This window comes from Oikopleura dioica, chromosome PAR (assembly GCF_907165135.1).
Source record: "Oikopleura dioica chromosome PAR, OKI2018_I68_1.0, whole genome shotgun sequence".
Taxonomy (NCBI): Eukaryota; Metazoa; Chordata; class Appendicularia; order Copelata; family Oikopleuridae; genus Oikopleura; species Oikopleura dioica.
In genome coordinates, this window is record NC_137293.1 from 1,474,702 (window position 1) to 1,497,495 (window position 22,794).

General features: G+C 40.6%; 6 protein-coding genes across 6 annotated transcripts; 4 read left to right on the forward strand and 2 right to left on the reverse strand.

Moving 5' to 3' along the window:
• Positions 1-30: 30 nt before the first annotated feature.
• LOC145702986 (solute carrier family 25 member 34-like) lies at positions 31-1,845 on the forward strand. The gene is made up of 6 exons (XM_081780286.1): positions 31-215; positions 278-545; positions 1,075-1,146; positions 1,190-1,332; positions 1,377-1,604; positions 1,643-1,845. The coding sequence occupies exons 1-6, from the start codon at positions 144-146 to the stop codon at positions 1,745-1,747; spliced, it is 888 nt and encodes a 295-aa protein (XP_081636412.1). The 5' UTR covers positions 31-143; the 3' UTR covers positions 1,748-1,845.
• Positions 1,827-3,644, forward strand: LOC145702985 (flotillin-1-like). Its single transcript, XM_081780285.1, has 5 exons — positions 1,827-2,138; positions 2,184-2,390; positions 2,518-2,758; positions 2,808-3,290; positions 3,431-3,644. Exons 1-5 carry the CDS (start codon positions 1,978-1,980, stop codon positions 3,605-3,607), a joined length of 1,269 nt encoding a protein of 422 aa, XP_081636411.1. The 5' UTR covers positions 1,827-1,977; the 3' UTR covers positions 3,608-3,644.
• A 228-nt stretch (positions 3,645-3,872) lies between these two features.
• On the forward strand, positions 3,873-6,280 carry LOC145702982 (plasminogen-like). The gene is made up of 5 exons (XM_081780283.1): positions 3,873-5,048; positions 5,209-5,609; positions 5,651-5,746; positions 5,788-6,006; positions 6,053-6,280. Exons 1-5 carry the CDS (start codon positions 4,390-4,392, stop codon positions 6,220-6,222), a joined length of 1,545 nt encoding a protein of 514 aa, XP_081636409.1. The 5' UTR covers positions 3,873-4,389; the 3' UTR covers positions 6,223-6,280.
• LOC145702987 (uncharacterized) lies at positions 6,281-7,998 on the reverse strand. The gene is made up of 7 exons (XM_081780288.1): positions 7,794-7,998; positions 7,499-7,619; positions 7,133-7,190; positions 6,922-7,090; positions 6,764-6,878; positions 6,576-6,719; positions 6,281-6,536 (listed from the first exon to the last, which is right to left on the reverse strand). The coding sequence occupies exons 1-7, from the start codon at positions 7,902-7,904 to the stop codon at positions 6,367-6,369; spliced, it is 888 nt and encodes a 295-aa protein (XP_081636414.1). The 5' UTR covers positions 7,905-7,998; the 3' UTR covers positions 6,281-6,366.
• Positions 7,999-10,262: 2,264 nt separating this feature from the next.
• On the reverse strand, positions 10,263-12,695 carry LOC145704350 (uncharacterized). The gene is made up of 6 exons (XM_081781803.1): positions 11,744-12,695; positions 11,506-11,695; positions 11,365-11,458; positions 11,207-11,324; positions 11,066-11,166; positions 10,263-10,428 (listed from the first exon to the last, which is right to left on the reverse strand). The coding sequence occupies exons 1-6, from the start codon at positions 11,752-11,754 to the stop codon at positions 10,331-10,333; spliced, it is 612 nt and encodes a 203-aa protein (XP_081637929.1). The 5' UTR covers positions 11,755-12,695; the 3' UTR covers positions 10,263-10,330.
• Positions 12,696-16,423: 3,728 nt separating this feature from the next.
• Positions 16,424-22,020, forward strand: LOC145702981 (sarcoplasmic/endoplasmic reticulum calcium ATPase 1-like). Its single transcript, XM_081780282.1, has 16 exons — positions 16,424-16,442; positions 17,332-17,433; positions 17,570-18,187; positions 18,446-18,634; positions 18,998-19,655; positions 19,802-19,945; positions 19,997-20,062; positions 20,109-20,227; positions 20,271-20,483; positions 20,527-20,703; positions 20,864-20,987; positions 21,031-21,100; positions 21,143-21,229; positions 21,276-21,444; positions 21,490-21,642; positions 21,690-22,020. The coding sequence occupies exons 2-16, from the start codon at positions 17,344-17,346 to the stop codon at positions 21,834-21,836; spliced, it is 3,024 nt and encodes a 1,007-aa protein (XP_081636408.1). The 5' UTR covers positions 16,424-16,442; positions 17,332-17,343; the 3' UTR covers positions 21,837-22,020.
• Positions 22,021-22,794: the final 774 nt, after the last annotated feature.

The window sequence follows — 22,794 nt, forward strand, 5'->3', positions numbered from 1 at the left end:
TTCAACCAAAAAGTTGTCTTTTTGTTACGCTAGAATTGTAGAATGTGGAAAAGTTGAGATTTCTTGAAAAAATGAATGATTTGAATGTTCTGAATGACTGAAAATTTGCTCGAAATCGGGAGAAAGAAAACAAGAACTGGAAAATGAATAACACAAGCTTGGGAGAGAAGTTTTGCATCAATGCCGTTGCTTGTACATTAGCAACCACTGTTACTGTAAGACAAGTTTCGAGCGCCTTCATTTTTGACCAGAACTCGAAGTAAATCAAATCTTCTAGCATCCAATCGAACTCGTGAAAACGCGAATGCAACTCCAAGGCGAGCTGACCAAGTCCTATCACAAAACCTACACTTCTACCTCCAAGTCCGCAGTTCTTATCGTCAAATCCGATGGCTTCAGAGCTCTTTGGTCAGGCCTCTCCGCTGGACTCATGTATCAAGTGGTGATGAATGGATCGAGATTGACGCTTTTCGACAATTTGAGTGCAGTTGGTGTGCCCGCGCTTCCGGCTGGCATGCTTTCTGGCGCTGTTGGTGGAGGTGTTGGGAAAGTGGTTTACGAATAATTTGTAATTATAACAATCAATGATTGAACATATTTGACTATTTTCGGTATTTTTCTGGAATTAAAAACTCCACGCGGCTTTTTCTACCGAAGAATAAACCGAGCGTGACATTTACCCAAAATGAATTCAAATAGCTCCGAATTAAAGGCCTCCCACGTGGGGATATAGCTCAGAGCCGTTACAAAATTACCGGGGCAAACTTACTATTGCTCTAGAGCCTAGGGGTTACATCGTAGCCCCAGACATTTTTATACGGATCGGTAGAGAATCACAAGCTCTATGCCTGTATCATCTCAGATTTTCGAGATCTCAAAAATTTTCGGATTTATGGCGATTTTTCATTTTTCAAAGGGCTACGTGTCCCTAATTCAGCCAATCACAGCACTGTATTTGACGCATTTGCCCCGGTAAATTTGTAACGTCTCTCAGTGGTAGAGCATTCGACTGCAGATCGAGAGGTCCCCGGTTCAAACCCGGGTGTCCCCTTATTTTTCCAAAACCACCGTCAAGATCTCCGTTTTATTTACTCAAAACTCAGCAGCAAGCCCTTTCCAACCTCAATGTTGGAAGTCAACACAAAGGTACTTCAAAAACGCATACTTTCCTCCACTTTTCTTTTTCAAGAGGCGAATGTTCCAATGCTCCAATGGTTCCGAAAAGAAGTGGGTGAAGGAGGCATCGCTAGAATTTGGCGTGGATCGCCAGCGCAAATTGCAAGAGTCACTGTTGGAAGTGGCGCCCAACTTACTAGTTTTACGAAATCCAAGGTCAGTTTTCATTCCCTTTTTACTTTGATTCAAGCTTTCTTCAGGAGCTTCTTGGGCCTGTTTTTGAAGGAAATTGGTTCCTTACTACTGCTGTTTCTTCCGTAGTCGCTTCCGTTTTCGTGGTGCTATTCATGTCTCCCTTTGACGTCGTTTCTACTAGAATTTTCAACCAACCTGTCGATCCAGTGACGAAAAAGGGCCTTTACTACACTGGTACGATTGATGCTCTTGGCAAAATTTGGAAAGAAGAGGGTTCTAGCGCCTATTTAAAGGTACCATCTTTGTCAGTCCTGTTTTGAAAGATTTTAAGGGTCTACGGGCTGGATATCCAAGACATGCTTTGCAGACAATCCTTACCATGACAATTTGGGATGCGTTGAAGAACTTCTACGACTCGTGGAAAAATTCCACGTAATTTCGTCGTGCCTAGCTTTTGATAATTACTTTCTTTCTGTTTTAAAATCAGCTGACTTTCATTCCAGCATCTGTAGAATATATGATTATTGCGAACAACCACTAAAACTAGAGACCTTTCTCGAGCCATAGCAGGGAATACGATCGTCTCTAGAATACAGGCTTATTTACTATCACAGAAGAGCAGGGTAATCAGTTTTCAAGTACAGTAAAAGGGCTCAAGCACTCGCCATGGGTATGGAAACATGCACGGTCGACGAAGTCATGGTTGTTTCTGGCTTATTCCACAAGCAGCCACACATTCAAAAAGCTGGCTCCAAGTTCGTCTTGCCTGGAGTACAGAAATTTCAGAAAATGTCTTTGAAACTCATAACGCTTGACCTGGAATCAAGGTTTGTTCTCAAACTGTTATCGACATGGTGATTATATTGATTCAGAGGGGCAACAACAAAATTGGGTGTCCCGATAAATTGCAAAGGAACGGCACAAGTCAAGATCCCAGGCACTGATTTAAAAATGGTTGAGAGAGCAGTCCGCTGCTTTCTTGGGAAGACGGACTATCAAATAAAGGAAGCACTCAAGCAGACGATGGAGGGCCATCAACGAGCAATTATTGGATCGATGACTGTTGAGGAGATCTGGAAAGCGCATGGTTCTATTTCTATTTTATCATTCAAATACTAGACTACAGTCTATAGTAGCCTACATAGAGTATATGTGATAGTATGAACCTTATTACCCCAAGAATTAAGTCAATTTGAACCCTTTGATAGACAAGGTTAAATTCAATAGGGAAGTGCACGAAACAGCAGCGACTGACTTGATGAAATTTGGTTTCACTATAACATCTTACACTCTCAACGACCAGAACGACGACAACGGATACTTTGAATCTATCGGAAAAGGCGTAGATGCGCGAGTGAAGGCCGATGGTAGAATAGGAAAAGCCCGTCATGAGATGACTACGATAATTGGACAGTCAAAAGCGAATAGAGCTCAGGCGGAATCATTTGTAAGCTTTTCTGATCGTCAGCCATTATACCTGGTAATATGAATTTTAGTTCACAAACGAAAAACAACGCAAAGAAGCTGAACGCGACAAAAGGCTCCAAGCAGCCATAAACGAAAAAGAGGTCCAAACCAAGAAGGCCATTTCCGATCTTGCAAAGAAACTTCAAGAAGCAAAGACAAAGCAAAACGTCAAAATCGCGGAGATGGAGGTGAAAGTCCAAGAGAAACGGCGTCAGATTGAAATTCAAGAGCAAGAAATCATGCGACGCAAAAAGGAACTCGACGCGCGAATCAGAAAACCAGCTGAAGCGGAGAAGTACAAAATGGAGATCGAAGCCGAAGCTGCGCGACAACGAATGGTTCTCGAAGCCGAGGGCGAGGCCGAACTTATCAAACTGCAAGGAGAAGCGGAAGCTTTTGCGATCAATGAAAAGGCAAAAGCTGAGGCTCAGCAGATGAGAAGGAAGGCTGAGGCGTGGAATAAGTATCAAGATGCGGCCATTGTTGATATGATTCTGGATACTCTTCCACAGGTAAATGACTTTAGTCATTTTAAACGTAAAGGAGATTTTGGCAATTCCTTTGTCCGGGGAAATCCAAGGTTTCGGGAAACCCTCGTTTTCGGAAATACTGATTTTGATTTTTTTAAGTCCATGTTTAAGTTTTTCTTCAGGTTGCTCAAGAAATCGCCGCTCCCCTCGCTAATGCCAGGAAGATCACGATGGTCTCCACTGGTGGTGGACACATTGGTTGCGCGAAACTGGCTGGAGAAGTTCTTGATATTGTAAGCAATCTTCCAACGATAGTGCAGTCTTTGACCGGTGTGAACATTACTCCCAAAAAGCAATAAATTCTATTTTTATTTTATTCAATAAATTAATCCATAAAAACTATTTGTGGCTTATTTCCAAATTTGAAGCGACTTGAAGTTTGGATCTGGCATTGTTTAGGCCTCGGTGCAGATTTAAGCAGGAAAAGCGGAAGAGATGAGTGGTTTCATAATTACGTCTCGCAATAGAACACGTTGCATGTTCTGTTTATCGAAACGTGAAGCGTTGGAGTAATCATCCCCTGGAGGTATTCTCGCTCAGAAAAATGGCACTCATTACCAAAACTTGAGACCCAGAATTTGCAAGAATTTTTCTCGAAGAAACTTATCAACCTGTATAATATCTTTTTAAAAAAGATTTTTGAAAGAGAAAAGTAAGAAGAAAAAATGAAACTATGGTGCTGCTTTGCTTTATTTAGAGTTCAAAAAGAAACCATAACTCGGATTTATTCAGTCTCTTACTATAAAATTATTACTGCCTTCACTAATTCGACCCAAATTTAATAGCTAATGCCTGCGATTGATGATAAGCATGTTTGTAAAAGTATACACAGATACATCGAAATTTGAACTCAATTTTATGTGAAAGCGCTTTCGTCATCACCATCCCCAACTTCTCCTCTGGCTTTCCCGAATCTTCAGATGACGAGCAAGAATGTGTCGACACCGTCCCTCACATTTGTCGACCAAATACTTGTTCGCTTTTCTCAAACTACTGTCGAAAAACCTGTGACTTATGCAACCCTCAGCAGAACGGGGCGCTCAGCTGGATCGATGAATTCTTCGGCGATTTCAATGGCAATATGCAGATCATTGGAAGCACCCCTGGCATGGGCTCATTTCCATTCCCAAAGCCCTCAAAAGGCCATAAGGAGTTTAAACTAACAAAATGTCCGCCACGATCGGGCCCTCTTCCTCGAAACTATTTGGGAACGCTTTCAACTTCCGCTTCTGGCAGAAAATGTCAAAACTGGACTTCCCAGTATCCCCATCATCACGACAAGACGCCAGAAGTTTTCCCCAACAAAAATCTGGGCGACCATAATTACTGTAGAAACCCAGACGATGATATAAACGGGAGCTGGTGCTTCACAGAAGATCCAAATTTACGATGGGAATATTGCGACAACACAGACTTTGCCTGCAACGAGTGCATGTTTGACAACGGCGGCTGCAGGGAGGAATACGAATGCTTGGACACAAACAGGCTGAAGGAAGGGACAGTAGTTTGCACTCTTCCTGAAGAAACAACAACGACAGTGATGTCAACTTACACAACGGATCAACCAACAACAGAATATTCTACAGCACCCGATTCTTTCGTACCTCAAAGAGTTTATCCTGATCAAACTATGGAAACTTGCGGAATGCCAAAAGTCCCGTCTGGCAGACAGCTGAGGATAGTGAATGGAGAGGAGTCTTCCTGGGGGCAGCATCCATGGATGCTTGCTGTTGGATACAAGTAAGAAACCACAATTATTCATTTTACTTGGAGGATCGCGTAAAAAAATGTCCTCGTCTTTTGACTCTCTTAAATCACTTACATGCTGGCCTTCAGAAATAAACATCGGGTCCCCTTAATTGTTGTCAAATCGTATTTACGATAATTTAACATCTTTCAGAAAGAAGATCACTTGCGGTGGCACCATCATCTCCCGAAAATTCGGTCTCACCGCTGCCCACTGCATCGGTGGCAACTACGCTGACAACTCCGTCTACGCCGGCGTTTTCAACATCAAAGATTTGACGAAAAAAGACCGCGACCTCTCCGCCGCTGCGAAAGAACGAATCTTCCGCTCGAATCTGCGCCGCTACTTTGTGCCACAAGAATATGACCCGAAAAAATCTGACGAGCATGACATCGCTGTTTTGGAATTCGAAAAGGTGTTGGAATATACTGATTATATTCAGCCAGCGTGTTTGCCTACGACGAGGCCAGGGAAAGATCAATGGTGCGAAGTTGCCGGCTGGGGAGCGACGACGAAAACGCCCAGTTTTAGAAACACTTTTGAAATGATTTCAGGTTCGATTTATCGAAAACCAAAAACTAAAAATATTTTGAAGATGGTTTTCCAACTGGCTTATTCCAGCACATGTTCAATGGAATCTTTGGTGGCAGAAAAAGACGAGATACTGTGGAAGTTCTCGCCAAAGATCGAAGTAAGATCCAATAATCTCAAGCAAATTCCAATCCTACTTAGGCCAGACGATTTTGACAGCAAATCTGCACGTCGTCGCGCAAGAAAAATGTCACAAGACGTATCAGAAAATGTTCACCAATAATATGTTCTGCGCCAAATCCGATAATGGAGCCGATACTTGTCAGGGCGACTCGGGCGGGCCCTTCATGTGCGAAAATGAGGATGGAGCTTGGACGGTCTCGGGGATCACGAGCTGGGGTCGGGGTTGCGCACTTGACGGTAAGAGCCATTTCTGGTAAGAGCAGTTTCGAAAACATCGATTAAGGATATCCCGGCGTATACACGAGCGTGGTGAAGTACCTTGACTGGATCATCGATGTTCAGAACGACAAAGTCCAATCCTTCAAGAAACCACATCTTCAAGACGGAGCCAGCAGTGGCCAAGGCATTCAAGTCGTCGAAATTCCCATGTTCGCCTTTTTCGGAAGAGATTAAAATTTAAATTGATTACCACTTGAGTACTATGAATAAAGATAACCGCCTTTTGTGAGAATTTTTTCTGTTTTATTTTGCGTTTAGTTTTTTTTACAGAAAGATGAAGAAAATTGCGGGAGACTTAAGATTTTGAAGAAAGACATTTCATTTTTTCATCTTGAGCGTTTTTATGTCATCGTCAACAGGATCGGATCGGATTAATTCTGATTTACTGGCGGAAGAGGGGAGGATGGAAGATTTTGAATGATAGTTTTGATATGCTGTGGGTCCAGCGCGGAACCATTTCGACATCATTTTTCGTATTGATTTTGGATCTGAAGGGATTGAGTAGGAGTTCATAGACGGGACTGTACCTGAGGGAGTAGGAGGAGCTGTGGGCGGGGCAGTTACAGTCGTTGGCTCGACCATTTCCAAGTCTTTGATACTCAATCCTTCCCATAAAACACTTTCATCGTTTGTCAAATCTCTTAGCTTCTCTTCCAAAACAAAGCAACGCTCTGAACGGGTCACTTGGCGTACTGTACCTCAAGACATTCTGTACCTTTGTATTTGTTCTTTTCATTGAGAACTTCTTCCAATTCATAAAGAGTGTATCTCGGTTTGTCTTTTTCGTCCAGGGACTTTTTCGCGCTCCAGGTCTGATCTTGCTCATCTTCCTTCATTTAAAGGTTTTTTCTGATAAAAGAATCGCGGTCATACCTGAAATTCTTCGCCTTCTGGTCCAGTTCTGTCTGGCAAATTTTCAGGGAAGGAATCTTCGCAATTTGATATTTCCGCGGCAATACTATCATTGCCCAAAGAAGGTGGTATGCTCGAATCGATTGTTAGATTTTGCGTCAGCCTCAATTCGTTGTTGATTTCCAGCAGTCTACCAGACAGATAAGCTCAATAAAAATGATGGAGAACTGACCTGTTTGCTTCTCCTTCAAGTGTGTCACAGTCGGCTTCTAGCTCCCGAATCGCGCATTCTAGAGGAGTTTGTTAAAAAGGGATGTTAGAAGAAAACCGCGATTAATAAAGTTTATAAGAAATTTGTTCTAATTAGCAATATCAAAAATATTATCTGATATCAAAACTGTGAAATGAAAAATGATCTCCCTAACAGAAATACTTTCTTTCCCAAATTCTTGGTCGAACGCCGATTTCGGGTTAATTTGGGAAAGAAAATATTTCGAATTTTTGATTTACCAAAGCTTTTCTGGAAAGTTCCTCTGAGCATAGCTAAAATTGATTTACATTCAGTAACTCACTTACTCGTTAGTTCTTACTGTATTACCTTTTAGCCGGAGCTCATCGGATAATTCTGTGACGCGTTTTTCGTACGTGGCGAGCATTTGCCGCTGGCGAGTGATCTCAGACTGCTGCTGCTGGTCCTTGATTTTGTATTGCGCGAGGGTCTATTTTTGAGGCTCTCATTAGGGTAGGGGAAAGATTAAGGGTTTAGCCATCGATTTAGGGGGATTCTGAAGAAACATACTGTCGGCTTGATTCAATCAGCGACTGTATCTCATGAATTTTATTGAGAAAATCAAGCTAAAAGCCAATTTTGGTCATTTTATTTGAGCCCGTTCCTGTTGAAATTGGTTGAGTTCATTGTTTTTGCTTGAAATTTGTTCTTCGTAAACCACTTTTTCACAGCTGTCGCTTTTCTTTGCTTCTTTATTATTCTCTTGGTTGCTCATGTTTCTCAGATTCTCCGCGATTTTCTCCGCCGTAAGTTTTTGCTCTATTTTGGATGATGATCAAATATTCAACAAAAAGAATCATTATCTGTCTGTGTCTCTATTGTTTCTCATCCCTTTTCCTATCAACTGTGATCTTTCTTCTACAACGCTTTCGAGTAATTCAAGGGCGCGGATGGTCGGGTCGACGAAGCCTTGAATCTGCTCGATGCCAATGTCAGCTGTCAACTTTTCGAGCTGAGAAGAGATCGTTGACGCCAGCTCCCAGACATCTCCAACGCTTATTTCAAGCATTATTCAGCTTCTGAAACACTGATTTTTCTCTCCTGGAAATCAAAAAAATAATCGTAAAAAGGAACACTCCTCGCCGTCTCTTTCAAAATCACTTACTCAGGAAAAAGTAATAAAAAATTTGATGATTTTGATCAATCAAAGCAAAAAAACGCGGCGATTTTTATGGCAAGGAAGAGAATTAATATTTCGGCGAAACAACGGGGCGCTCTTTTCACCGAAGAATCGATCGTTTTTTTTGCGTCTTTTTCAATATTATGCATCAAAAATAGACCTAGGCATGAGCCACAAGGTCAGTGAGAACAAAATCCAAATGTACCTTTTCTTTCAAGATCCCCTTTCTCTCTGCTAATTAATTTCTAGAGGCATCTGTTGTCCATCTCTGGCAGATTAATAAGGGAGTCATTAACTTAACACTTCTCTTTGTTCATTTCTGCTCTGAGATTTTCAGCTTTTCTTTTAGACACTTTGACCTCACGCGTCGTCGATTAAAAATAATTGTCAGGAAAGAATAAAAAAAGAGGAAATACTCGAAAGGCATTTGAATGAATAATCCCTTTTTTATGATTTTGAAGGAGGATCTATTCAAGGTACATACATTTTTCTCTTGACAAGTTCTTCTATGTGTTATTTTTTTCAATAAAATATTTCATGGATGTCTCTCCTTTGTGGTTGAGCGAAAAAACTGCTAAATAAAAACTGGCGTTAATGGTTGGACAAAGATGCGTGAGTTGTTTTCCCTCGGGGGAGATTCCAAATTTGTCTTTCTCGCGTTGAGTGCGCTCTCGCGTTTCTGAATTGAGCTTTGATGACACTAACACTTTTGACTAGTTGGACTCGGCTTTTGAGTTCTTGACTTGGCGCCAGAGGAAAGGAAGGGAGGACATTTTGATTAATTTATGATGTTTCTTGATAATGAATAAAAAAGATAACACCGATAAAAGTCATGATGGGAATTCACAAAGAAAAGAACCGAAGAAGGATGTATTTTATTTTTATTGATATTCGTTCAAAAAATCATTCGTTCGCGTTAGTTGGATCGCATATGCTTCTGGAAGAAGCTAACAAGTATTTTCATTAATCGAAAGTTCATGGACAACACGAATAAAAATATTCACATCTTCGAATAAAAATAAATCAATATCAGCATAACAATGCTTCTGAAAATTTTGAAGTGGAATAAAGTATTCTTGATTATGTGACAAAATGATTTTTGACGTCGCGGTTGAAATTTGAGAATCTTTTAAATGATATTGATGGTTTTCAATTTTTTCAAGAACCATTTGATGATAAAAAACTGTTCCATTTTTTAAAGGCTCCGGTGACAGTGAGTGGCCTCCAAAAGGTGTAATTTTCATGAAGTATAACTGTAAAAATAATGTGAGGAGAAACAAGACACAAGAAATAATCTTTTGAATAGTCAAAAATTGTATAAGAAAGCTGATTCATTATAATCGTATCTTCACCAATAAAATTCGGGTAAACCTCCCGAATTATTCGGGATATGCCCGAACCATTTGGGATTCTCCGAATGATTCGGGAGTGTACCGAACTTTCATTTAATAGAAGGGTCGAATTTTCGCACGATTAAATGTGATCAAAGGCCTTCGGTAGATAATGAAATCATTCGAATTAACAGAAATTCAAATTCCTATGATTTATAGAGTCAACGAGCTTGAATGCGCTTCGCGCCTGTCTTGTAGAAAATTGTAAAAAAAAATATTCTTGGCTCGTGAGCATCGATTGACTTCCAAACAGATCACTACTTAGTTGTTCTATACTTTTTATTTTACTTTACGGACAACGATGATCGAAAAAAATCCGAATCGTTCGGAGACAAAAACCCCCATATTCTCTTCCAATCATTCGGGAAATTCCGAATCATTAGGGATGCCGAACTGTTCGAAGTTTCAACCCTTTCTATCCAGAAAAATAAAAAGAAAGAAATTTTATAAAAAATTTTTCGAGTTATGTTTGTCAAGAAGTCAAGAAACCGACCCTCCCCTCTTTAATATCAGAAATTCAAATAACAAGGTGAATAATCTGTCTTGTTTGTAATATGGACGATGATTTGTGCGCAAATTTATTGATTAAAGAATTCTCAGTTATCATCTTCTATAAATAAGGATTGACTTTTATCCCGGAATTCGATAAACGCCACAAAAATTTGATTGTGTGGGTCTTTCTTCAACTTTACCAAGATATTTGTCAGCGTCGATTTCGAGCTCATTAGCTAAAATAAACAATGAATAATGAAAATGCTGACCTGAGATTTTCTGCCTTTGAAAATCAATTTTCAAGAAAGTTCAAGATAACAATTTTAAATCATAGAATTTAATAAATAACTTAACAAGTTTTGGTCAAGATGAAATTGAAAACAAATCTGCAGCTATAAATCACTTGAAAATCACTCTACACGCTTGAATACTCATCAAAAAGAACGTAAAAGACTATGTAGGAAAATAATTTTATTTTCTTTTATTTTTTTTGTCAAATTTTGTCGCAGGGCTAACGTCCTAAAAATGCATGCAAAAAGATAGGAAGAAATAATTTCAATTTGTAACAAAATTTATCCAAAAGAATATGTGGCTTAACCAAGATTTCCCCTCCGTTCGAGCAATTAAACATCAAATAATTCCATCAGAAAATCATTCAAAAAGTGACTCAAAGTTTGCCCAAAATGGCTGTTTTCGTCATCAGATAGAAGAAGATTCTTCAAGCGTCATCTGTGACGCCATCGTCTTATATTTTGAGTCACGGTTGCATCTAGACCAGTAAAAATTAACGGGCTTTCTTGTGAGCTCAAAAAGGGAGAAGTCATTTTTTTCTGCAGAAAGTTTTTTTATCCCATCTAGAAAATATATATCTACCTTCTTTCCGAAGACGCACAGAAGTTCTTTCGAGGACATTCCATGGTTGACATGACCGGATAACATCCTCCATTTCTAGCCATGCGAGTTCTGACTCAAGACTTAAAACTGTCAGAAAAAAATTCGCGTAAGAAAACAAACCATATTCCTTCTTCTTTTTCTCTTATCTTTTCTTCTTTAACCCTTTTGACTTCTTTCTCCAATTTAAGGCATTGTTCGTGTCTTTTAAGATTCATAATGATCCGCTTGCGCCGCGAAACTTGTGAAAGATAATTCTAAGAAAAAATGATGGTACTTACACCGAACACGCAATTTTATGAATTCATAAATGAAAAGAAAAAGGCAACTGACAATGAAATAAATAATTAGTCCCAACATCCAGCTTTCAAGGACCTTATCAATTTGTTAATAAGCGTTAAGTCAATTTGATTCTTATCGACCTCGAAAATAACTAAACAAACCAAACATGCGATGCCAGCAAGAACTCCAAAGGCGTGAGTTAATGATTTCCAGTAGTGAGCTTTTTTAATACAATAATGATCTCCAAAGCTCCAATATGCAGTTCTTCTCTCTGTAACAATGATGCAGCCAAAATCCGCCAGAATCGAGATAAGGACCATAGACACAGGCCTTTAGAATTTTTATGAGAATCTTGTTATCTTGAAAAATCGAGCATACCAGAAAAACATGTCAAGAAAGCCAATTAAGCATAAAACATAAAGACATTTTCCGATCCCTCGAAATGTTTTTCCATCAACGAAATGTTCCTTAACATGCGTGACTTCTGCCGGTAATCAAAGGAAAAGTCACAAAACAATATTTTCTCCGACTCATTACCCCTTCCAAAAAAGAAAAAGTTTGGGACCTGGCACCGATTTCTTACCGGCACCATCCGGTTTCCGATAAATGAGAGTCCTATGCAGCTTTTGAATAGCTGCGAAAATAATGGGGGGGAGGGGTACAAAATTGTGCCGTCGTCCATCGCCCTGATAATCCCAAACCATCCGGCTCCTATCCGACCCAACCATGACCTAGGAATATATTTTGGCCATTTTAGTCATCCGCTGGAGTGGGGGCAGACGAGTTGGTCCTACCCCATTTTCGAATTCGGAGAGACCGGGCGACGCGAGCTGGCGCAGGGCGGCACAATTAAGAGTCTCCCAAAAATGCGGCAAGTTCCCAAAACACACAAATATACTGTTTTGTGACACCTCCATAGTCATCTCTGTAAGAATGATGTCAGAAAAGATATTTCGCATTTACTTATAGGAGAGCAAGTTAATAATTTCTCAAAAACGCAAATTTATAAGGGTCAACACTGTTTGAATTCCTGCTTATCTTTTCCGGGCAACACATAAAGCGCGGCTTTTTTCGGTGGTCTGGATAGGATATTGCTTTTCAGTCTAATTTATAATTTCACTTCCGCCATAAAGAGATTATTTAAGTAATTTTTGAAATGAGTTTCTCCCCGATACTTTTACAAATCACGGTTTTTATTGGAAATTTGTGAATTCAGGATTGAAGGTCAGGATTTAAACTCATGTTTCAATCATTTTTATAGAAATGCAGTAAGTGTAGCCAGTCATCACCCTTCTAGTCATAAAAATTAATACAGCACGAGTCGAAGATAAGGGACACCAAGAAAAGGGACTTTTTGGCGAAAAATGCCGGAAATCTGCGCCTCAAAAAAATTCAATTAAAGGGACTTTTTCGGACAAAAAAATTTCTTGAGTCAATCAAAAGCAGATAAAAAGTATTAAAAACATTGATAACAGTAAGTTTTTTGCAAAATAAAGCGATTTACCATTTAGATTATGTATTTTTTTCTTCTTAGGGAACTACAAACCCGAAAATAAAGCATTTTCAGCATATTTTGCCATGAACAAAAATCTTGAGAAATTTACGTGGTGACAAATTTTTTTCTTTAAGGGTAGAACATGAAATCAGCGCGCAGCGCCTCGCTCGCCCAGCGCCCCGCCGTGTCCTACTTTTCAGGATGCCGTAAAATCGGAACGGATAAAGCTTTTTCAAAAAGTTCTTCGGATTTCAGATCATCGAAGTCTTTACTTTTCAAAGATCAAAAATGAGCAGAATCGTCAAAGAAAAAGTCGGAGAAAATGACATGAGTTGGTTAAACTCTATCTCCTCTCGCAATTCTTATCCGATTTTTTTCAAATTTAGATAGGTCGAAAGTGCTCCGTTAGACCTAAAATTTTGTAGTCTCAGAATTAATTTTGAAGCTTCCTAATGTTCCACACGGATTCTCAAAACAAGTGCTTTCACGCCGCGCCGCTTCTTCTCTCACGCTGCGCGTCTCACGACGGTGCAGCTCTCATTTCAAAAGCTCATATAAAATTCCATTAATTCAAATTTTCATCAGGGTTCGACCTTTCTATTCATAGAGTTAGTATCCCTCAACCCCAGCGCAAATTTGTGGGAGCGCTGTTCAAAAAGTGCCGAGATCGCAAAAAGCAGGGACTACCTCCTTAACCTTAGCCCGCCAAGGTACACCACAACTCGGAAATCGTTCATATTTCTGCTCACTGCGCTGAACATTGACAATTTTTTCGAAAACTGAGGATACGCTGAGACGGTTTGATCGATTATCTATCGATGTTGTGATCTTGGACCAGTTTCTGATAGACCTTAGCGTTTCTGATATATGGTGTCGAGCTACAATTGTTGGTGCACCATATATGGTGTTTTTGGCGGGTACCCCAGCTTTTTCCCAGCGATTTCGCCGAAAGTTAACCCTGGTCATCTTCTCTGATCCTCAATTTTTAAATTCAAGTGAGTGAGTTTTTGTATGAATCAACTCTAGAATCATCATGGGACCACTTTAATGGATCAAAAAAATTATTTTCTAACATAGACTTTCAATAAAATCATGAGAAACAAAATATGGTGTCGGGCTACAATGGAGGATGCAATATATGGTGTTCTTGGCGGGTACCCCAGAAAATCCACTTTTGGCGGGCTAAGGTTAAGGGGTGACAATTTTAATTTTAAACAAAAATTCCTTTCTTTTTTGCAATTCCTACCCTCCTCAAAGAAATCACATGGATTGGATTCAAGTCCCTTAATTCCTTTGGAATCTGAATCTCGTTCTTCTTCCAACCTTTTTCCAATTCTTCTTCTTTTCGAATGCTGTTAAGAGCAATTGTAGTGGATAACTTGATGTAATGATCACCGAGCTTGACGCTCATCAAGTAGAATTTTCCCTTGAAACTGGCGGAAGACACTTTCGCGTTAAAGTGGTTGCTAGCTATGTAGCCTTGCGCTAACTCGAACGGTGTTTGAAAAAAATGGTGACTAAGTGACAAATAGACGGCCTCAACTTTTTACAAACTCCTCCTCGAAACGATTTAAATTGTAATCTGGAGCATAGTAGAAGCATTTATTCTCTCTCGAAGTTGGACGGCTTGTTATGGTCAAATATAATTCATAATTAGATAATAATACTCCTCTCTTTCGACCTTTTTCAGATGACGATGACTGGAAATACCTTTGTGTCTTTCTCTTTGCGGCGAATTTCAATGTGATGATTTCGAATGTGAAGATCCAAAGTGAAAGACGAAAAAACCTCTTCAACTTGAGCTTTACACAGTCGATATTTTATTCTAAAGACTTACATTGTATTCAGTTGATTCGGAATAAATGCCGATGACGTTCCAGTTTCAGTTAATCTTTGTAAGTTTCCAAGGGCATCGACCAAATAGTGCTCGCCATTAAGATTACAATAATTTTTTTAGATATTTCACCTAGATCCGAAAATATAATCGGAAATGTTTGCTTTTTAATATCTTCCCGATTCGCCATGCATTTGCAGTTGCTTAGCCTAAACATAAAGTTGAAAATACAAGCTTTCAATTTTTTTCGTCGTGAAAGCGCTTCGTCAGATTTTCTTCCATGTCTTTGATAAGATGATTACTAATCATAGATGAGGTGTTACAGTGGATTGGATTCACAAAAATAAAGTCAAAAATTTGGGAAACAATTCGTTGATAAAAAAGTTACAAAGTTTAAAGCCTAATCGATAAATAACATGAGTAGGAATCTTGAGTATACTGTATCTGTCAACACGCGGTTTATGAGTTCGGCTGCGGGCGTTTATTAACTCAAATTAGCACTGGTCCGTGTTTTTTACAGATTTATGCTTCTCCAATCTGAAAATTGAGATACGGCAAGTCAGCGTGGTCTTAGCGAGAATATAACTAGCATTAAGAAGAAATCTATTGACGCGGGACGCTTCTTTTGTGATGACAAGTATAAATCCAGGTGTTTTATGCGCGACACATCATCGACTTTTTCAAACGCATGCAAAATCTGCCGAATCGAACAAGGTGAAACACGTGATAATCGAATAATAGTTACTCAATACAAAAATAGAGTTACCCTCAGTGACTTAGGCTAAGACTTAGCCGCTAAGTCCCAAAGTACAAACCTTCACTGAAAAAAATCCGTCGTCAAGAAATCTGGAAGCCGAATTTCGCGATTTTTGCCGAAAAATGGAACCGACCAAAATTGAAAATGGTTTGAAATAAACTTATCTTATAGATTTTGAAAAGATATTTTCTGACCCGTATTTGAAGGGGCGAAACATTAACACCTTATAAATCTTTAGGGTGGCATAAAGTCAGTTTCTTCTTTTCCTTTTCCTAAAACCCCTCATTCTTATGAAACTCCATCACTAACAATGATTCATTGACTCCCTATGTCAATCTTTTCTTGAGCCTTTGAAAGCCTTGCTCGGAAGGGCTATCTGTTATCGCCCAACTGTTATCGCCTTTTCCTGCGCTTGACGAAAAAGAAGAGTTTTTAGACCTCTTTTTGCCAATCATCCCCATTAGGTTTGTCGCCTGAGGACAAGACCCAAGGGGAGCCTGTTTTCGGGAAATAATAAGCATCATCATTTTGGCAGCCGCAATTAGCACTCAACAGGAAATTCATCATTCAATCTATCAATGGAGTTTTCCGAGTTCGTCAAAGTTAAGAAAATTCGAGCAAAAAAATAAATTCTACGGAATCGAATAATTGACTGATTATTGATCGATTGAAGCTGCATTCTGAAATGTATACTGAAAAAATTGCATTTTCCTGATCCGCCGGCCGGAATCCGATCGCCAGATAAAGGTCTCCCGCTGCGCGCTTTTTGGATTTTCCGGCTGCTCTGATCACATCAACCCTTTTTCGACCGAGTCAGTTGGGAATCTTCTCTGTTGTTGCAACTTTGGAGTTTATCACGTGATAACTGTCAGTTGCCGTTCAATGCGTATAAGAATGCTGGAAAAGGTTGACAAGCTCAGTTACTGTCTTGCTTCAAATACAGTTTTGTTAAAGTTGAGAGAGATTTTTCGAGAAGAAAAAGATAAATAAGGTGAGTGTAACACTAAAAAATGTGGAAAACAGGGTCTCGACGTTAGTGGAAACTATCCATGGAAATTTCATAGTGCAGATGGCCCGGTTTCTCGGCCATATTGTAGCGTTGGCTTCTTTCAATTACCCTTTATATGTCCAGATTGAAACGATAATGATGCATTCCTAAATTTTTTAACAAAAAAGAATCACCTGAAAAAATTTTGAAGAGAAGTAGAAAAGACAGCCCGTGTGGAAATTTTAACAAGAGAGTAAGCATTACGTTTATTTAACTAGTCTATGAAATGAATAATTTTCTGCTCGCATCTGAAAACTTTATGAATCGGCAATTTTGAATTTGAGAAAGATTTTCGAAGATAAAAAAGGTATTTTTAATGAAGAAAATTTCCTTTGGAAGTCACAAAATGAGAATTTATCACTTAGGCTATTATTAATTAGATTTAAAATTTGCGTGATTGTCGCTTATCTGCGCGTCTGCACTACACCTCAGGCGACTTTGGCGAGCGAGTGATAAGAGCGGTGATGAGCATCGATGCCTCCGCAGCTCTAGCCTTGTCGCAATTAGGCACACAGCCCCGCGGGCGCTCAACTTGCGTTTACTTTTTTTTAATTGCCATTTTGGAAGAGGAGTGTTTCTAGAGATTTATTTACGAGCGCGCGGCTTGACTAGACATTCTCAGATAACCAAAAGTCTAACTCTAACTTGGAATGCAACTTTTTTTGGAAATTATATAAAAGGCGCCTTGTTTTTATTCCATAAAAGCCCCGGGCGCGCGCAGCTTTTCTGGCCCCTCTTTTTTTTTATACAATTTGCCTGAAAAGGCGGCAAGATTCATTCAGAGCAGATTGGATTTGAATGAGATGAAAAATCCTAATTTCATTCATTTTAGATAGAATCGGGGATGGGAATCGAAGCTCCGTGGGCGAAGACCGACGAAGAGGTCTTACGCTTCTTCAATGTCAAATCTGATGTTGGTTTGACCAAAGAACAGGTATGTCCCTTAGTAAAAAAATATACGAAAAATAACAAACAAAATTTCATTAAAATAATTTGTATTTTTTATAAAATAATCCCAGAAAAAGACCTGGGTTTTTTATTTCATCGTTTTCTTCACTTTTTCTTTCCAGGTCGCCGACAACCAGAAAAGATATGGCTTCAACGAACTCCCCGCCGAAGAAGGCAAATCCCTCATGGAACTCATCATCGAGCAGTTCGAAGACTTGCTCGTCCGAATCCTCCTCCTCGCTGCCTGCATCTCCTTTGTCCTCGCCCTCTTCGAAGACCACGACGAGGGAATCACTGCCTTTGTCGAGCCCCTTGTTATCCTCCTCATCCTCATCGCCAACGCCGTCGTCGGTATCTGGCAGGAAAAGAACGCCGAGTCCGCCATCGAAGCCCTGAAGGAATACGAGCCCGAGATGGGCAAGGTCTTCCGAGCCGATCGAAAACAAGTCCAGCGAGTCCTCGCCCGAGAAATCGTCCCCGGTGATATCGTCGAAGTCGCCGTCGGTGACAAGATCCCCGCTGATATCCGAGTCCTCCAGATCAACTCTACCTCCATGCGAATTGACCAGGCCCTCTTGACTGGTGAATCCGTTTCCGTTCAGAAGCAGACCGAAGTTGTCAACGATCTCCGAGCTGTCAACCAGGACAAGACCAACCTTCTTTTCTCTGGAACCAACGTTGCGTCTGGTCGATGCATTGGTATCGTTGTCGGAACTGGCCAGAACACCGAAATCGGAAAGGTACCAATTTAAATAGATCGAAATGAGTACTATTATATTTTGATTTGTATTGTAACGCCTTAAAATCTTGACGCAATAGAAATAACTTATTGAAATAGAGACGCCTTTGAATTTATCGCTTGAGTTCCGTGAACCATTTCCTTGATCGCAAGCTGGTACTAAAAGAATCCAAAAGTGATATCAGTTTTTTCTATTCGCGCTAAGTCGGGGCAAATCGATTTCAAAATCTCCGCCATTAACATTGACATTTTATTCTAGATCCGAGATGAGATGGCCTCCACCGAATCCGAAAAGACTCCCCTCGCTCAGAAACTCGACGAGTTCGGCGAGCAGCTTTCCAAGCTCATTTCCATCATCTGCATTGCTGTCTGGGCGATCAACATCGGACACTTCAACGACCCCGTCCACGGCGGCTCCTTCATCAAGGGCGCTGTCTACTATTTCAAGGTATACAGAAATAGCAGAGGTCACGATAAGTGATTAAAATTTGCCGGGCGCGTAGCTGTCTTCACCTCATGTACAGGCCTCACACCTTTTTGAGATGCATTATCGTCATGGAGCAATGCAGCTTAGCGCTTGAGCGCTTTTTGAGCTGGCCTGGCAGGCTAATTGCTGACCTTGGAAATTATAGTTTTAAGGATGCCCTATCCTTAAAAGGACAGTTTTGAAACATAATTCATGAAAATTAAGCACATTGTTCTTATAAAAATTGACCGTCAGTCCAAATTTAAGGCTATATCAGGCTAGTAAAGAAGATTATTTGATTTAATGGGTCTTTATGTTTTTTTGGGAATTAAAATATCTTTCCAGATCGCCGTTGCTCTCGCCGTCGCTGCCATTCCCGAGGGTCTCCCCGCCGTCATCACCACTTGCCTCGCCCTCGGAACCAACCGAATGGCCAAGAAGAACTCCATCGTCCGATCTCTTCCTTCCGTCGAAACTCTTGGCTGCACCTCCGTCATTTGCTCCGACAAGACCGGTACTTTGACCACCAACCAGATGTCCTGCATCAAGATGTTCACCATGAACGATGCCACTAACTCCTCTTCTTGCAAAATGGACGAGTTCGAAATCTCTGGCTCTACTTATGAACCACGAGGCGATGTTACTCTCAACGGCCGAACCATCGACTGCTCCAACTACTCTTCTCTTGCCGAGCTCGCCATGATCTGCTCCATGTGCAACGACTCCGCTGTCGACTACAACGTCAACAAGGAAGTTTACGAAAAGGTCGGTGAAGCCACTGAAACCGCCCTCGTCGTCCTTGTCGAAAAGATGAACGTCTTCCGAGCTGATATGAGCCGATTGAACAAGGCTGAACGATGCAACGCCGCCAACGCCCAGATCCGAGCCTTGATGGAGAAGAAGTTCACTCTTGAATTCTCCCGAGACCGAAAGTCCATGTCCGTCTATGCTGAGCCTAAGAACGGCGGTGACAACAAGATGTTCGTCAAGGGTGCTCCAGAAGGTAAGAGTGCATATATTTAAGAGCTTTGTTCCGGGCACTAAACTTGCTTATCATCTTTTATAGCTTATAAATTATTAGGATTTTCAATACGACTTCGATATATTTTTTTCTTGTTGTCAATTTCCCTAGATATTTATGGTGTTAAGGTGTCCTCTCCCGATGCTCCCACATGCGAGTCAATGGCGAGAAGGTCCCAATGACTGCCTCTTCCCGAGCCCAGATCCAGAAGCTCATCAACGAATACGGAACTGGCAAGGACACCCTCCGATGCCTCGCTCTTGGAACCGTCGGTAAGTCATTTTAAATTTCCCCATTGGACAGATTCTCATCATTGATTTCAGATGCTCCTCCAGCTGCTGACTCTATGGACCTCGGTGATTCTACCAAATTCGCTTCCTACGAATCTGGTAAGCAAAGATTAAAAAAGAGAGAGTATGAAGATTCAAACTTTAGACATTACCTTCGTTGGTGTCTGTGGTATGCTCGATCCCCCACGAACTGAAGTCAAGCCCGCCATCAAGGCCTGCAACGAAGCCGGCATCCGAGTCGTTATGATCACTGGTGACAACAAGGTACAAGTCAGAGCTTTATTAAAATTCTCATGTGTTTCAAAAGGATACTGCTATCGCCATCTGCCGAAAGATCGGAATCTTCTCTGAGAACGAAGAGACCTTTGGCAAGGCCTACACTGGCCGAGAATTCGACGACCTCTCCGCCGACGAACAGTTTGCTGCCGCCAAGCGAGCCAAGTGCTTTGCCCGAGTCGAGCCCGCCCACAAGTCCAAGCTTGTTGAATACCTTCAGCAGAACAAGGATGTTACCGCTATGGTAAAGCCGTTCCTTCCTTTCTCAGTCCTCATCATTTTTCTAGACTGGTGATGGTGTCAACGATGCCCCTGCTTTGAAGAAGGCCGATATCGGTATTGCTATGGGTTCTGGTACTGCTGTTGCTAAGTCCGCTTCCGACATGGTTCTCGCTGATGATAACTTCACTTCTATCGTTGCTGCTGTTGAAGAGGGCCGAGCCATTTACAACAACATGAAACAGGTTTATCCAAAAAATATTGACAATATATTTCAAGTATGATTCTAAATCATTCGAATTGCTCTGAAAAACTGATCAAAGATCATAATTGAGTTAATTCGACAAGGGAATATTTAATAAATTTCTTATTCTTGATAATTTGTATCAATAATATGGTGTCTAGTTCATCCGATACCTCATCTCTTCCAACATCGGTGAAGTCGTCTGCATCTTCCTCGCTGCCGCTCTTGGTGTTCCAGAAGCCCTTATCCCCGTCCAGCTCCTCTGGGTCAACCTTGTCACTGATGGTTCGTTAAAATTCTCGTTACTTTTTATCAACCTCAATTTCAGGTCTTCCCGCTACCGCTCTCTCCTTCAACCCTCCAGATCTTGATATCATGGACAAGGCTCCTCGATCCAGGTAATTTAATTTTTGAGAAAACCGGCTCAAAGGAAATTCTAGCGATGACGCTCTTATCTCCCCCTGGCTTCTTTTCCGATACTGCGTCATTGGTGGTTACGTCGGTATTGCTACTGTCATGGCTTCTAGGTAGATATTTAATCTCTGGAAAATGTATTCAAAACTTTAATTCTAGCTGGTGGTTCCTCTATGCCGTTGACGGTCCCCAGATGTCCTGGTGGGAACTCACTCACTTCATGCAGTGCACTATCTCGCCCGAAAAGTTTGCCTTCATGGAATCCGGCGAGTGGGAATGCTCTGTCTTTGGTGATCCTCACCCAATGACCATGGCTCTCTCCGTCTTGGTAAAACTCCTCGACCCTTATTTCGACTAATAACTCAATTTTAAGGTCACCATCGAAATGCTCAACGCTTTGAACTCCGTTTCTGAGAACCAGTCGCTCTTCGTCATGCCCCCAACTCAGAACCCACTTCTTTGCGGATCTATCGTCCTTTCCATGTCTCTCCACTTCTTCATTCTTTACGTCGACCCCATGCCAATGGTAAGATTGAAATATTATGGTTACTCAATTTAACCTCTCGCTTTCAGGTTTTCAACATCTGCCCACTCACCTTCGCCGAATGGGTCGTCGTCATGAAGATTTCCCTCCCCGTCCTCCTCGCTGACGAAGGCATGAAGTACATCGCCCGAGAGTACATCGAAAAGGCCGAAGCTGCCAAGCTCAAGAAGGACTAAATCAATTTTTTCTCCTCCTTGATTTCAAAGAATCTATCAATTACACTACATTTTACAATTCAGTTTCAACTGTCTTACCGCTTATTTATACAGTATACATTTTATACAAATTTTATCGACCTTCAAACATACCCTTATCAGCTATGTTTTATTATGACTCATAATTAAACTGATAAAATCATTTCCTGTACATATTTAAAACATAAATTAGAGGCAAAAACACTATGAAATTAGGCTTTTCTTATTTTTAAAAACTTCCTGTGCCAACTTGTCAAAAGAATCCTACTACAACACTTGTGCTCCTGCAAATAAAAATTCAAAATTCGAAAAACGGTTTTTTATTTGGAATTTCAAACAGCGTATTTAACGCTCATTAGGAGTGGATGATTTTTGTGTTCGCTGATGAGGTCACGAAAGAGAGTTCTGAACAGAGTACAGTCATACGATCGAGTCTTGAAGACCATGCAATCTCTTATTAGAGTCAAGATATTCCATATAACCGGCACAGGCTCGTGAAACTGAGCTTTGATCATACAAAAATGTTTGACTCTTCCTAGTGTATCTTTCCAAGTCTTCATCTTCCAAATCGCTTATGCTCCTAGCCCTTTCTAGCTGGCTTGGCTCTAGAAAATACACTGTAGACGAGGGGTAAAAGGGGAATTAATAAGAAACCTTGGTGATATTTTTTATAAAATTCACGGTAGTCGAAAGCTGTAATCGCAAGAAAAAGCGAAAAGAAAACAGTTATCTTCATCTTTTTTTTTCTTACTTTGAAGAAAGACATCTTGTTTTAAACTGAAAAGTGCGTTCATCATTGAACGTTATTTTCCTGCCAATAAATTGGTTAAAAATGCAATACCGCTGATCTATTTTGTCCTGTCAAGGGAACCATTTTCTGCACTGATAATTTCCACCTGTTCACGAATTGACCTCATTGTGCGTTAAACTGTCACGGTTG

Coding starts and splice junctions, on each gene's coding strand:
- LOC145702986 (XM_081780286.1), top strand. CDS start 144: ATGAATAACACAAGCTTGGGAGAGAAGTTTTGCATCAATGCCGTTGCT. Junction 216..277: donor CATTAGCAACCACTGTTACT/GTAAGACAAGTT, acceptor CAAATCTTCTAG/CATCCAATCGAACTCGTGAA. Junction 1,147..1,189: donor TGTTGGAAGTCAACACAAAG/GTACTTCAAAAA, acceptor TTCTTTTTCAAG/AGGCGAATGTTCCAATGCTC.
- LOC145702985 (XM_081780285.1), top strand. CDS start 1,978: ATGGGTATGGAAACATGCACGGTCGACGAAGTCATGGTTGTTTCTGGC. Junction 2,391..2,517: donor ACTGTTGAGGAGATCTGGAA/AGCGCATGGTTC, acceptor GAACCCTTTGAT/AGACAAGGTTAAATTCAATA. Junction 3,291..3,430: donor TTCTGGATACTCTTCCACAG/GTAAATGACTTT, acceptor GTTTTTCTTCAG/GTTGCTCAAGAAATCGCCGC.
- LOC145702982 (XM_081780283.1), top strand. CDS start 4,390: ATGCAGATCATTGGAAGCACCCCTGGCATGGGCTCATTTCCATTCCCA. Junction 5,049..5,208: donor ATGCTTGCTGTTGGATACAA/GTAAGAAACCAC, acceptor AACATCTTTCAG/AAAGAAGATCACTTGCGGTG. Junction 6,007..6,052: donor TCGGGGTTGCGCACTTGACG/GTAAGAGCCATT, acceptor ACATCGATTAAG/GATATCCCGGCGTATACACG.
- LOC145702987 (XM_081780288.1), bottom strand. CDS start 7,904: ATGAGCAACCAAGAGAATAATAAAGAAGCAAAGAAAAGCGACAGCTGT. Junction 7,620..7,793: donor AACTCAACCAATTTCAACAG/GAACGGGCTCAA, acceptor CCTCAAAAATAG/ACCCTCGCGCAATACAAAAT. Junction 6,879..6,921: donor CAGAAGGCGAAGAATTTCAG/GTATGACCGCGA, acceptor CTTTAAATGAAG/GAAGATGAGCAAGATCAGAC.
- LOC145704350 (XM_081781803.1), bottom strand. Junction 11,459..11,505: donor TTTGTTTAGTTATTTTCGAG/GTCGATAAGAAT, acceptor CAAATTGATAAG/GTCCTTGAAAGCTGGATGTT. Junction 11,167..11,206: donor GAAAAAGAAGAAGGAATATG/GTTTGTTTTCTT, acceptor GACAGTTTTAAG/TCTTGAGTCAGAACTCGCAT.
- LOC145702981 (XM_081780282.1), top strand. CDS start 17,344: ATGGGAATCGAAGCTCCGTGGGCGAAGACCGACGAAGAGGTCTTACGC. Junction 20,988..21,030: donor GGTCAACCTTGTCACTGATG/GTTCGTTAAAAT, acceptor CCTCAATTTCAG/GTCTTCCCGCTACCGCTCTC. Junction 21,445..21,489: donor CCATGGCTCTCTCCGTCTTG/GTAAAACTCCTC, acceptor CTCAATTTTAAG/GTCACCATCGAAATGCTCAA.